This window comes from Nicotiana sylvestris, unplaced genomic scaffold, assembly GCF_000393655.2.
Source record: "Nicotiana sylvestris unplaced genomic scaffold, ASM39365v2 Un00013, whole genome shotgun sequence".
In the NCBI taxonomy this organism is placed as follows: domain Eukaryota; kingdom Viridiplantae; phylum Streptophyta; class Magnoliopsida; order Solanales; family Solanaceae; genus Nicotiana; species Nicotiana sylvestris.
Genome location: NW_027184349.1, coordinates 138,358 through 152,236, shown reverse-complemented (window position 1 = coordinate 152,236; position 13,879 = coordinate 138,358). Strand labels below are relative to the sequence as shown.

At 35.4% G+C, this 13,879-nt stretch overlaps 1 protein-coding gene across 1 annotated transcript; it reads left to right on the top strand.

Moving 5' to 3' along the window:
- The first annotated feature begins 7,264 nt into the window (after positions 1-7,264).
- Positions 7,265-13,671, top strand: LOC104217028 (uncharacterized). The gene is made up of 4 exons (XM_009767181.2): positions 7,265-7,276; positions 11,776-11,814; positions 11,935-12,087; positions 13,432-13,671. Exons 1-4 carry the CDS (start codon positions 7,265-7,267, stop codon positions 13,669-13,671), a joined length of 444 nt encoding a protein of 147 aa, XP_009765483.2.
- The last annotated feature ends 208 nt before the right edge of the window (positions 13,672-13,879 follow it).

The window sequence follows — 13,879 nt, the reverse complement described above, 5'->3', positions numbered from 1 at the left end:
GGACTCAAGGCCTGACATAATTCAGGAACCTGAAGAAAATGAAAGCATCAAAACGAGAATTGAAGAGCTCGAGGCAGTGATATTATTTGAGCAATGGCCTGAACGGAAGGTATGATAATCATGCGAGGTATGATAATCGAATTTTTAAAAGCTAACTTAGACTGCTTTGCTTGGTCCCACACTGATATGACAGGGATACCACCGGATGTGATGACTCACAAACTCAATGAGGACCCTTCTTTCACACCAATAAAGCAAAAGAAAAGAAAGCAAGGTGCTTTCAAGAACCAGGTGATTCAGGATGAGGTCCAAAAATTATTAAAAATCGGATCGATCCGTGAGGTAAAGTATCCTAATTGGCTAGCTAACACGGTGGTCGTACCCAAGAAAAATGGTAAGTGGCGCGTTTGTGTGGATTATACCGATCTAAACAAAGCCTGTCCAAAAGATTCCTTTCCTTTACCGCATATAGACCAACTAATTGATGCAACCGCAGGTCATGAACTTTTAAGTTTTTTAGATGCATACTCGGGATATAATCAAATTAAAATGGATCCTGGTGATGAAGAAAAAACTTCTTTCATCACAGACAAGGGGACTTACTGTTATAAAGTAATGCCCTTTGGTCTCAAAAATGCTGGGGCAACCTATCAAAGGTTGGTCACCAAAATGTTCCAAGAACATTTAGGGAAAACAATAGAGGTATATATAGACGATATGCTCGTCAAAACCCAGCGATCTCATGATCATATTTCTCATCTATCTGTTACATTTGAAATTTTGCGAAAATTTAATATGAAACTCAACCCAGAAAAATGTGCATTTGGAGTTGCATCAGGTAAGTTTTTGGGTTTTCTTGTTTCTAACCGTGGTATTGAAGTGAATCCTTCTCAGATCAAAGCAATAGAAGAAATCCCTGATATCCTTACTAATAAAAAGGAAGTACAAAGATTAACGGGAAGAATTGCAGCTTTGGGGAGATTTATTTCCAAATCCTCAGAAAGGTGTTTTAAGTTTTTCTCTGCACTCAAAAAGCAAGATCATTTTGAATGGAATGAAGATTGTCAACAAGCCCTTAGAAATTTGAAAGCTTATTTGTCAAAACCACCGTTGTTGGCAAAACCAAAGGTGGGGGAAAAACTTCTCATCTATCTGGCCGTATCTGAAGTCGCGGTGAGTGCTGTTTTAGTCCGCGAGGACCAAGGTAAACAATCTCCTATTTATTATGTAAGTAAGTCCTTATTGGATGCTGAGACACGATACCCACAGCTAGAAAAATTAGCATTAGCTTTGATCATGCCATCTAGAAAATTAAGACCTTATTTTCAATGTCATCCCATTAATGTAGTTAATGCTTTTCCGCTTCGAAATATTTTGCATAAACACGAACTTTCAGGAAGATTAGCAAAATGGGCTATAGAACTAAGTGAATATGAAGTTGTTTATCAATCCAGGACCGCTATAAAATCTCAAGTACTAGCTGATTTCGTGGCTGATTTTAGCCAGGGGATGCATTTAGAAGCAGAAAAAGAATTACTAGTTTTTAATGGTGCAAACCCGTGGACTTGGGTTTTATTCACTGATGGTTCATCTAATGTAAAAGGGGCAGGCCTAGGGATAGTCCTCGTACCACCTGCGGGTGAGACTATTAGACAGGCTATAAAATGTCATTCTATAACTAACAATGAAGCAGAGTATGAGGCTGTAATTGCAGGTTTAGAATTGGCACGAGAACTCGGCATAACACAGATTATAATCAAGAGTGATTCTCAACTCGTGGTCAATCAAATGCTGGGGACTTATACAGCCAGAGAGACGCGAATGCAAGAATACCTCGCAAAGGTACGAGAGTTAATAAAGCAATTCCACACTTGGAAAGTAGTGCAGATCCCAAGAGACGAGAATGTAGAGGCAGATGCTTTAGCAAATCTCGCATCTGCAGCAGACATAGCAAACGATACAAATGCTTCAGTCATACATTTATTTCATTCCGTTCTCGAATATGATAAAAACGAGGTAAATTTTAATCATTTAACATGGGATTGGAGAAACGAAATTGTTGCCTTTTTACAGCACGGTACCGTGCCTAATGACAAAGGAAAGGCTCACGCGCTTCGCAAAAAAGCTGCTCGATATTGTTTATATCAAGGAAATCTTTATCGAAAGATGTTCGGTGGACCACTAGCAAGGTGTCTCGGACCCTCTCAAACAGAATATGTGATGAGAGAAGTGCACGAAGGACATTGTGGGAATCACGCAGGGGGACGGTCACTGGTAAGAACATTAATTCGCACAAGATATTTTTGGCCTAAGATGGAAGAAGAAGCAACCAGTTTCGTGTCCAAATATGATAAATGTCAAAGGTACGGCAACAATATGCACAGACCAGCTAAGTTACTACATCCTGTTATAGCCCCGTGGCCCTTTATGAAATGGGGAATGGATATCGTAGGTCCACTTCCACAAGCAAAAGGTCAGGTAAAGTTTCTACTTGTACTTACAGATTATTTCACTAAATGGGTAGAAGCAGGGGCATTTAAACAGGTACGAGAGAAGGAAGTTAAAGACTTCATATGGCGAAATATAATATGCCGCTTTGGAGCACCAAAGGAGATCGTGTGTGACAATGGACCACAATTCATTGGAGCTCAAATCACAGAATTTCTTCGAAGTTGGCAGATCAAAAGGATAACGTCTACGCCATACCATCCAGTAGGTAATGGACAAGCGGAATCTACTAACAAAGTCATTATCAACAACTTGAAGAAGAGGTTACAGGATTCAAAAGGTAATTGGCCTGAGGTGTTACCTGGAGTATTATGGGCTTATCGTACAACGACCAAAACAGGCACTGGAGAAACACCATTTTCAATGGTTTATGGTGCGGAAGCCTTAATTCCAGTTGAAATAGGTGAGCCAAGCACACGGTACGATCAGGCAACGGAGGAATCTAATGATGAAGAGATGCGGGTCAACCTTGATTTACTTGAAGGAAGAAGAGAAGCTGCATTGATAAGGATGGCAGCACAAAAGCAAGTAATTGAACGATATTACAATAGGAAAGCACGCCTCAGATTTTTCAAAATTGGGGACTTCGTGCTTAAAAAGGTGTTCCAATCTGCAAAGGCTGCTAACTCAGGAAAGCTAAGTCCAACATGGGAAGGACCGTACAAAGTCCGTGACATTGCGGGAAAAGGAGCATACCAGTTGGAGACAATGGACGACAAAGTTTTACCCTCACATTGGAATGCCGTCCACTTAAAAAGATATTACTTTTGAGAAAGTACCTACGGTCAGGTATCACCATGTTAAAATTTCTCTCTTGGATTATTAATGTTTTACTAACGATTTTAGATGCTAGGCAAAACACCCTAACTCGTGCCAAATGATGAGTCACAACCTGCAAGGCAAAATGGAGTATTCTTAAATTCCCAGCCCAGGGTTACAATTAATCTGATGGAAATACACACGAGTTAGGCAGTCTTCATCTATAATCGCACCTACGAGTCCCGTATATCTTTCTGTTTCAGGAAAAGGGCCAAAGTAAAAGAAATAAACAAGTGCTCGAGGCTTCATACTTCACCGCTCAAACACTTGGGGGACTACATATTGTACACAGATACGTGTAGAAGTGCAGATACGAATATCGAACAAAAGTCGGCCACAAAGAGACAAGTGTTGAGAAAAAGTTACGAAGTCTTCAGCATTCATGAGAACAACAAAGTCATCTCTCAAAACTCATAAACAAAGTCACCTCTCAAACCCTTCTTAATATATAAAGATAGGGTCATGACTATGTACTGAAACAGGTTATGAAGAAAAATCTTGTTTATTCTATGTTATGTACAAATCTGTTACAAAAAAAAAAAACAGTTACGAGAAAGTTGTAGATGTATTGTAATACATGTAATAGTCAAACACTTGTTAAAGTTCATGAATAGAAACTTGCCAAAGTTGTTTCATACAAAACGTGTGTATTCCTATTTCTTTCATCGTATTATAAACACCATTATGAAGTTGAGACGTCTTCTTCATTAAGTGTCGATAAAATAAAAGGGCCCTCTTTTATAAGCCTCATGTTGATAATCCATGAGAAGAATCATAAAGAATTTTAAAAGAATAAAAATGCTAAGCTATTCTATAAGTCCTAGATAAATGGGCAAGAATAAATATACGGAAGTACCAATAAAAACTTCTTAATATAAAAGACTAAGTACAAATTTAGTCAGCAAAATATTTGTTTTTTACAAATGCCCCATTATGATAACTGGGGACTTCGTCAAAAGATCCCTTAAAGTTGCCAAGGGATAACACCACCAATTAATAAAAACAAAAACAACAATTTCATTTTCAGCTAGTCACTGAAGGGGTTGGAACATCAGAAGTTGCAATTTCATTTTCAAGAGCAATTTTAATTGGGCTTGGAATATTGAAATCACCGAGGGGAGCAAGAATCACAGGAGCTTCAGCTTTCATGGAATGTGTCACAGAAGTTTCACCCTCGGGAGCCGGAATTGCAACCTCAATTGCTGCAGTAGCCACTTCTTCATTTAAAAGCTCTTCCGTTCCAGGAGCTTCAAGTGCAGGAGAAGGAGTATCAACAGGTTGTTGACTTTTCTAGATAGTGTCTAAGACTTTGGCTAATTCAGATTGCAAATCGAAGCTTTCCTGAGCAGCTTCCATCAGAGCATCACGGCGAGATTTCAGGAAAGCCCAACTCACCTCTATGTTGAAGTTCTCCTCCAGAAGTCCATACTCCCTTTCCCACATAGCAAGATCATTCTTCAATATTTGATGTTCAGCTAAATGGGAATCAAAGGAAGCTTCAAGGGAGTCATGAGAGCTCTTCAAAGCTCGAATCTCGTCAGAGGAGGTATGTAAGTCAGCTTGAGCTTGAGTTAAGCTTTGCACTAATTCTCCTGCATATTCTTCTTTCTTGGCTAAAAGTGCCTTAAGCTCCCTGACTTCTTCACTAGCCTTTGATAATTGTTCTGACATTGAGCACTCCAAAAGCTCTTTATCTCTTTTAAATTGGCTTGAAGAAGCCTTGGCAGTCGCTAGTTCAGAAGTCAAACCACGCTTTTGCTGCTCCAGGAGATTTCTACTTTCTTGCAACTCCTCTATGGTCCCCTGAGCATTCTCAAACTGTTCTTTCCAATTAGTTGCTTCAAGCTGGGCTCCCCTGGCTATTTCCTCGGCCTTATGGATGGATTTTTCAGACTCACGGGTTTTTCTTTCCAGAAGGGAAATTCTTCCCATCAATTCGGTACCAATAAGGTTAGCCTACAGAGACAACTCATAGAAATGAGGATTTGTAGATCGAAAATAAAAAACTTGTTGGTAAAGGAAAAATACCTTCAAAGTAGAATGAACTATGTCATTCATCAGAGTCAGGCAGCTGTGGCTTTCCATCTTCTTCTTCTCAATATCACCGATTAGAGGCTCGAGCCAAACATCAGCTCTACCAGTCTTTCTCAAAAGGCTATGGTTGGCAGGAACTTCAAGAGTAACACTTCTCATAGCCATGGTTCTACTGCTAGAACCCGCCTCTGTATGCTGAACGAAGGGAGGAGGAGCCATGGAAGGAGGAGTAGTAGAAAAGGAAAACACAGCAGCAAGAGCCATAAGAGTCAAAGAAGGGATGGAAGGAGAAGATGAAGAAACTGACACAGGAACGGAAACAGGTGCAGTTGAAACTAGCAAAGGAATGGAGGAAATAGGAACGAATGAGGAGAGAGGAGCTTCATCAAAAACAGGGCTGGGCTCGCCACTCTCAAAACCACTATCAAAAAGACGCTGAGTTAATTCATTAGTATCTTTTGGCACGGTGTCCTCATCAAAATGAATCAAAACAGGCTCGGTGGACGAAGTTTGAGCAGGGGTATCCTCAATTTCATCACTATTAATGACTCGTCTCCTAACTCTTGGCCTGGCAATTAAAGAGGTATCTTCCTCTTCCTCATTCTCAGAACTTTCTCCTATAGCTTTCCTTTTGGGAAGTGAAGCTCGAGCTTTGTTCAAATCAAGTGCAGCATTAGCAGACATGCGAATGGCCATAGCTACTTTAGCTGTCATTCCTCTAATACCAAATCCTGATCAAAAGAAGGATACATAATCAACATTGAGAAAAAGGTGCTTGGCATGTAAAAAAAACGTGTAAAAAGGGACATACCATGTGTTTTCACCTTCCAGCCATGTAAAGAAGAAATTGATTTCCAAGTTCTTTGATCCTTAGGAGCAATCTTCAAAATTGAATCTACCCAACCACGGAAGTTAGGAATAAGTTCCACATCTCCCATGGTTGCTACAAAAAACCAAAAAAAGACGAAGTGAGAAAAAGAATCAGAATTCTCAAAAATAGGTGCGATAAATAAAAGGAAACTTACGTGCAAAATTCCACTTCTCAGGGAAGGGAATATTTGTTTCACCAAGCAAGTCCACCGTACGTACAACAACGTAACGGGTGTACCATCCACGATCCCTGTCATCTTCAGGGTTTACCAAAACCTTTTTGCTTCTTGCAGTTAAGGTAAAAACCCCATGGCGCATTAAATTGGGATGGTATAAATGAATAAGGTGAGAAAGGGTGAAGTCGACATTGGCTTTGGCAGATAAGTATCTCAGACAAGCCACTGCTCTCCACACTAGGGGACCGACTTGGGCCAAACAAATTTTAAAGAAACGATAAAAGTTAATAGTGACTGGGTCAACCGGAGGATTAAACCCCAAAGTAAATGGGTAAGTATAAACGAAAGAATAACCATTTCTAAAGGAAGAAATTCTTTGATTTGGGGAAGGAATTGACATTCGTAGAGTATTGCTCCAGTTACAATCCCTTCTGATGGTAGGGATTGTAAGCTCGGTTACTAATGAAGGATAAATGTCAGCTTTTTCTAAATTTGCAATTTGCCTTTGAAGAGACGTTCTATCACTCCCAAAAGACAAATCACTGGGAACAATTTCATCGACTAAAGGTTCTTGAGAAGAATCAAGGATTTCTTTACCTTTAGAAGAAGGGGTCTTCGGAATAGAACTCCCGATATTAGGAGAAGAAGAAGCAGGACCAGATAAACCATCACGAGCGGACCCTAGGCCCAAGCTCCGAAGCCTACCTCCTCTGCCTCTCCTATGTCTTGTAGGGGCATTGGGGAAGTGATCAAGAATTGGAACTTTTCTAGGGTTAGGGTTTGGAGATGACATTGTTGAAGAAGGATGTACTAAAAGGGAGAGAAAATACAAGTAAGAAATTGCTTGTTGAAGATCTATGAAGAAGAAGGTAAATGAAAGAGGGTTAAAAATGCTTATAATGACAACCGTCAAATTTAGAAGTGCAATGAAGGAAAGCCTATAATAAAGGCAACTATCATTTCGTGAATAGTGTGAATGAAGAAATCTCGAAAAAAGGGGGTAGAATTGCAGAATCAATCAGAAGGTGACACGTATGTAAAGCATTAAATGGAAGGGACAATTGAAGCGTCAGTATTTGTCATAATATTAATTACGGCAAAAATTCCCTTTTTATGAAAATCCACTTCCCAATTATTTACTTGATAAATAAATGGAAAGTGGGGGGACTATCTGTATTGGGAAAAAACTGAATTTACATTGTAGGTGACGTGGCATGACACGTGGACTGGTCAAACGGTCAAAACACAATAAATAGCCAAGAGGCACGGGTGACAACAGATAAGGGAAAAAGAAAGCAACATTGGTGCGGACCGTTACTAAAATAGGTACGAGTCTCGTACCTATCCAAGTCATCTAAAGACCGAAGATCGGAAGAAGTTGAAGATACGAATCTTGATGACGTAAAAGAGTTTAAATATAGCATTAAATATCAAATACGTTAGAATATTTGTTTTAAAAAGAAATGATTGTGTAACGTTTCTTTTAATGTCATTTATTGCTCATAATTGCCTCATTAAGACAAAGGCATTACCTCTTCTCCTAGGATTAGCTATAAAAGGAGAAGAACTCACCATCTGTAAGGATACGAAATATTATTGGGATCTTACTGAAATACAAAACTATTTACTGCTTTACCATCATTCTCAAAAGTATTTTGTTTTCGTCTCCTGATTATCAGTAACCCGAATTTCTTTTTAGCCTTGACCAAAGACTCAGATTTTTGGTTAAACACGTATATAGGTAATATATATGGTTTTAGAGGTACATAGCATATATTGAACACCCTTTGTTGGAATTTTTTTTACTTATTTCAAGTTTGAACACCTTCGAGGAAATTTCTGGCTTCGCCACTAAGCTTTCTTTTCATGGTAGTAGAGCTAAGGTCAGTCTTATCCTTGGTTTATCAAATATTAGGTCCCATATTATATTTGTTTATGCTTGACATATCATTAGTCTTAAGCGTGCAGCATTGTGAAGTACAAATTCCAACATCAATTAAAGGATCTGAACAGTCTGGTGTCTCTGGAGTCTTGATGTATTATAGTATACATTACATGTGAGAGATTGGAAGACTGAGCTAGCTGGACTATGATAGAAATCATGATGTTGCATAGAGCTTTCCATGTTGCCCTCTCATTAAATTCTAAAGCTAATTGTTGATAGCTGCTGAGGGGAGCTATTAAAGTTGATAATATCTCCAACGTAACTAGCATTTTGATAAACTTTAGTAAGATTAGTACATAAAATTAGTGTAGGTAGAGAGAGGGATCTCGTCAAGTAAAGAAGGATTCAAAATTTAAAATTACTATAATCATAGAGGGTGCGATTTACGTTTTTAATATCTTGATCTCTCAATCAAATTGAACTGTCGTTGTGAAATGAAGAGCTAGTCAACATAGGATTTCGACATTTGATTTAATATTTTTCCATTTTCTTTACCAATTTAAAGTTTGTATACGACATTCTTGAGATTAATGTTTGTAACTTTTGAAGCAACTCGAAAGTATTTGTTTAAATTTGTTTTTAGTTACGGTTACTTAACAAATATCTTAGATATATAACTTTTTATAACCGCGGTGTCTCAATCAATTTGCACTACCTCGACAATTTGTGCTTACCATTTTTTTCGATTGATTTCCTTCATATTTTATTTCGCTTGGAAATACTATGTGAAAAGCAGTTCTTTTCTTTTCTTTTATTCCTCAGCAAAATTCAGGTTCCCAGCTGGCTCCATCTATTATTTGATTTTAATACTAGTACATTTTATTCTAACTAAAGTTGGGATATATGATGCAACTGATTTTTGTATGGCAATAAGTCTAGTCAATTATTCTCCTTCCCTTTAAGGAATCGCAATATGGACCTCAGGACACTTGCGCACACAAAGGCATGTCTTCAATGTTAGAATATCTAATCTAAATATAATTTCCTTTGCCGTGAAACACTCGGTAATTTATATTAATTCTTGAAAAAAGTAGGAGTATTTTTTTTGGATTTAAGTTATAATTAATGACATTTTTTAACACTATTACTGTAATTTAATCGATTATATATAGTAGATTGCTTATCATTTATTATAGGTAATCAATAAATATTTATAAAATAGAGTTACTAGCAAGGAGTATCTTCTAAATTATTTGATTGTCCAGATAAATTTTACACCATTAGTGTATAGTTCTTAAACTCTTTTTTTCTTAAAGCTAAAGTTATTATAGGTATACCAAGTTTGTATTGTGCTGCCTCTATTTTTTTCCAAATTAAAAACCCTGTTAGTCTTCTAAATTAGTTTCTTTACGTATTTTAAAAGCTACTATATAGAAGTAGCAAACACTAGTAGGAGAGAATCATGTAAATGTACGAAAAGACTTTTTATATCGAATGCACTTGTCATTACTATTTTTGTATAATTTAGGGTAATGTTAAGTGGTGAAATGTTACAGTAATAAATAGCAAAAAAAAAAAAAAAGTAATAAGAATTTTTTTTTCTAGAAAACTTTGTTATATGATGGAAGGAACACAGTATACGAAAGATCAGTTCGACAATCTTAAATTTTACTAATAAGCTCTAGTCATTGGCGAAACTAGAATTTTTTTGAAGGGTATTCAAACTTGAAATAAGTAAAAAAGCAAATCTAACAAAGGGTGTTCAATATATGTTATGTACCTCTAAACTGAATATTTTACTTATATACGCAGTGTAATTTTCGGACAAAAGGTGGTCAATTGACCACCGTAACTTAAGTGAGGCTTCGCCCCTGGCTCTAGTACGGGCAGTGGCGAAGCCACGTAGAGATAAGGGTGGTCAACTGACCACCCTTTGCCGAAAAATTGTACTGTGTATATAGGTAAAATATTACGTTTTAGAGGTATATAACATGTATTGAACACCCTTTGCCGGAATTTTTTTTACTTCTTTTAAATTTGAACACCCTTGAAAAAATTCCTAGCTTCGCCACTGAGTACGGGCCGGGTTAATTACAAAAAATAATGTCATTAATTTGATTAGCTACAAAATATCACTTATTATATTTTCCAAATTATACTTTTGGTCAAATTGTTTTCTGGATCGCGTTTATGGAATTTAATATGCATCTCTTAGGACTTGTATGATCCCTCCTGTAGCGTACCAGATTATTTAGATGCTTACGTTGGAATGACTACTCTTCACAGTTTTTGACTTTTACATAGTAATATAATTGTAAGATTTATCGTTTTTTTTTACACAGACGTACTATTCACTTCAAACAATGGAAAGAAACAAAAGATATAATCTAAATTCTTGAGTTGTTGAACATAGTTCAATTACAGTTTGAAAAATGTTACAAAATCGTTCAGCTTCTCATACTTTTGGAGAATATATATATCGAAGAGAAAAGATTATATGTGGAGTAAACAACGAAGAGATTGCCAATTGCGACTAAACAAGATAATTACCTCTTCACTAATGTACTTATGTTATATATTTCATCGTCAGCTGAGAAATTATAAAATAATACTTAATTTTTTTTCAACCAGGCATATATATGTGATAAGTAGTCATTCTTATAAGTGACAATAATTTAACTTTCTTCATTGTCTAGTCTAGTGTGACGTACAAAGCCAAATGACTTCAGCTATTTCCATCTTATAGTACACTTGCAACCATAGGAATTTGATGCAAGTTGGGGCTTTGCAGTGTAAGATGAAGTTAACCATAACTAGTGGATGAAAATAGAGGAGCCTTTGAGGGTAGTGGATGATTCAAAATTTAAATTTAATAAGTCTTCGACCTTTAGGTTTTTATCACTAATTTCATTATATTTTTGAAATTATATATTAAATTTTTTATTTCGTATCAAAAATATTGAGGCCCAAAGCGTGGGCTGTTGCTGTTGTGCAGATTTTTCAATCCTCATCTCTTTTTTCCTTTTGTCACTCTCTTTCTCATCTGGATAATATCATAACAATTTAATTTTTTTACTACCATTGTTTCTCTTATGTTGGTTATCTTTACTATTTTTGCTGTCAATAGTTTTCTTTTCTTCAAGTATTTTCATTATAGCTTTTTTACTCTTGTATTTTTCCATACTTATTTAGATAACAATTTTTTTGAGCTAGAGATATATCAGAAATAATCCGCCCACTTATAGTATCACACTGGTATGTATTGTTGTATACTAATAATTTAAAAGAGTTGTTATATTATCAATGTACTTAAACTTATTGTAACATGTGATTTGTCATATATTTTTAAAATCACTAATTTTATTTATTATGAACAATTATCTATAATTCCTTTTTAGATGATCTGTGTTAAAGTTATTCTAGAGAAACAAAGTTAAAATCTACATTACAGTTTGTTGATATCCTTTTGTGGGTCTTGCACAGATTAACTTAGCTGTCATTCTTGACCCTACCATCCCACATGTATACTCCTTTTTTTGAGCCCACTCTTTGCTTTATTTCCCCCTATTTATATTACACTATATCCCTCCTACTTATAAAGAAACAAAAGGAGAATTTTTTTTTTTTTTTTTTTTTTTGTAGTTCTATTCTTCTGTTGTAAAGTTGTCAATGGAAGTAGATCAAGATGATTTGTTTTTTGCAGATTTGAGCAAGCAAATCTCTCTTTTAATAATGGATGATGATGAAGATGAAAACGCTTCAGCTAATTATCGCCCCTCAGCTGACTCTCTTCAGGTACCATATATATATATATGTTTCCCCACACTTTCAATTCTCAAACTACAAGTCTTTTTTCTTGTTCAAGTAGTCTTTCTCCCCCCCCCCCCCTATTATTATTTTAGTTATTTTGGACTCCCAACTTGTTTAGGACTGAAGCTGTATTGTTGTTTATCCTTGTCTAATTCATAAATCGGGTCGATCAGAAAGACCTTATTTCACAGCGCTATAACATTCTTAAGAATTTTATGTTATAATACAATGGTAAACGTAGTAACTCATGTTCCCCTTCAATTTTTCTTTCAAATTTATCTACTGACAATATAATTTTTTTACTGTTAAGTCAACTTTACATGTTATAATAAGTAACCTATTTAATTTACAAATCTCATTTTTATTAAGGATTATATGTAAATGTAATTTCTTTATACTAGACTATATAAGTTAAATTCTTTTTATTTTCTTGTCCATTTTTCCATCCCATAGTTCTCTCTTTTCTTTTTAATTTTTTGTGGGGCATTAGTTTAAGTGCAGAGATCCCTAGAATATGAATACTAGTACTCCCTCTCTTTAAAAAATAATGAACCTTTTACTATTTTGGGAGTTAAACAAGATTTCTTGATCGTATATTTGTAAATAATTTTTAAATATTTTAGATTGTTAACTATTATAACTTATAATATTTTTTAATATAGTTTCTAAATATATAAATTTTATCTCAAAAAATATTAAGAATATATATCATAATTCACATAAAATATTAGTTAATGTGACCCGTATTCCAAAAAGATTCAAACAAATTGAGATGGAGGAAGTATTTTTCATTATCTTAAAAAGTTATATTTTAAAAGATTGGAGTAATAAGTTTCGTGGAAGCATGATAATATTCTTTTTCCTTTTTTTCTTTGTCGGGGATGGGGGGTGGGGGTGGGGGGATGGGGGGTGGAACTGACAATAGACCAAAATATTATCAAAGGGAGATATAAAAATATATTCTAAAAAAAGATAAAATTAGGGAAAGTAAACAACTTTTATACTTCTATAACTACTATAATCATCTCTTTTGTTTCATTAATATATTTTGTTAATTGTCTTCTGTTTAAAATATGGGTAGTGATAAATTTTACAGCGTGAATCTTTTTTATTTTTTAAAATGGAATTTATAGCATGACAAAGTGCTGACATGGCTATTGGCAAATCATGATATGTTGACCCATAACTAATAACTTGATCTTCCGACTTAGTAACTTTATTTATTGTTAAAATGAATGAAGTCAATGACCATAGTGAAATTAATCCTTATATCTCAAATTTCAGCTTTATTAAACTTGTTGTTTTGTCTTTGTCTTTGAAAATTTTCAGGTATTTTCACAAGTAATCCATCCAGCTATAAGAACACCATATGTAAATGAGCAGAATAGTAGAAGAGCAAGCAAAGGAACTGGAGTTTTCATCCCTCGTTCTTCACAACCAAGAAGAAAAAACAGACATTTTTCGTCAAACACCAAGATCCAAGGACATACCGAAAGAGAACTTAATCAAGTCACTTATAACAATAGCCTACCTCATTATAATTCACTAAATCCTAGAAAGTTTTCTTAAATCGTGTTTAAGTTTCAAGAATTTACATTATAACTAAATAAGTTAACTACAAGTAACTTAATTTTTTTGGGGTTTATTATGTACAGAGGGATATCCTTCTTTTAATTTGTAGTAGTATGTTTTAGAGAGCTTCGGCCCAAGGCAAAAGTGCCTCTCTTTGTTAGTGGGAGTTGATATTTGTTTCTAAGTTTGATATTGTGCAAGCTTC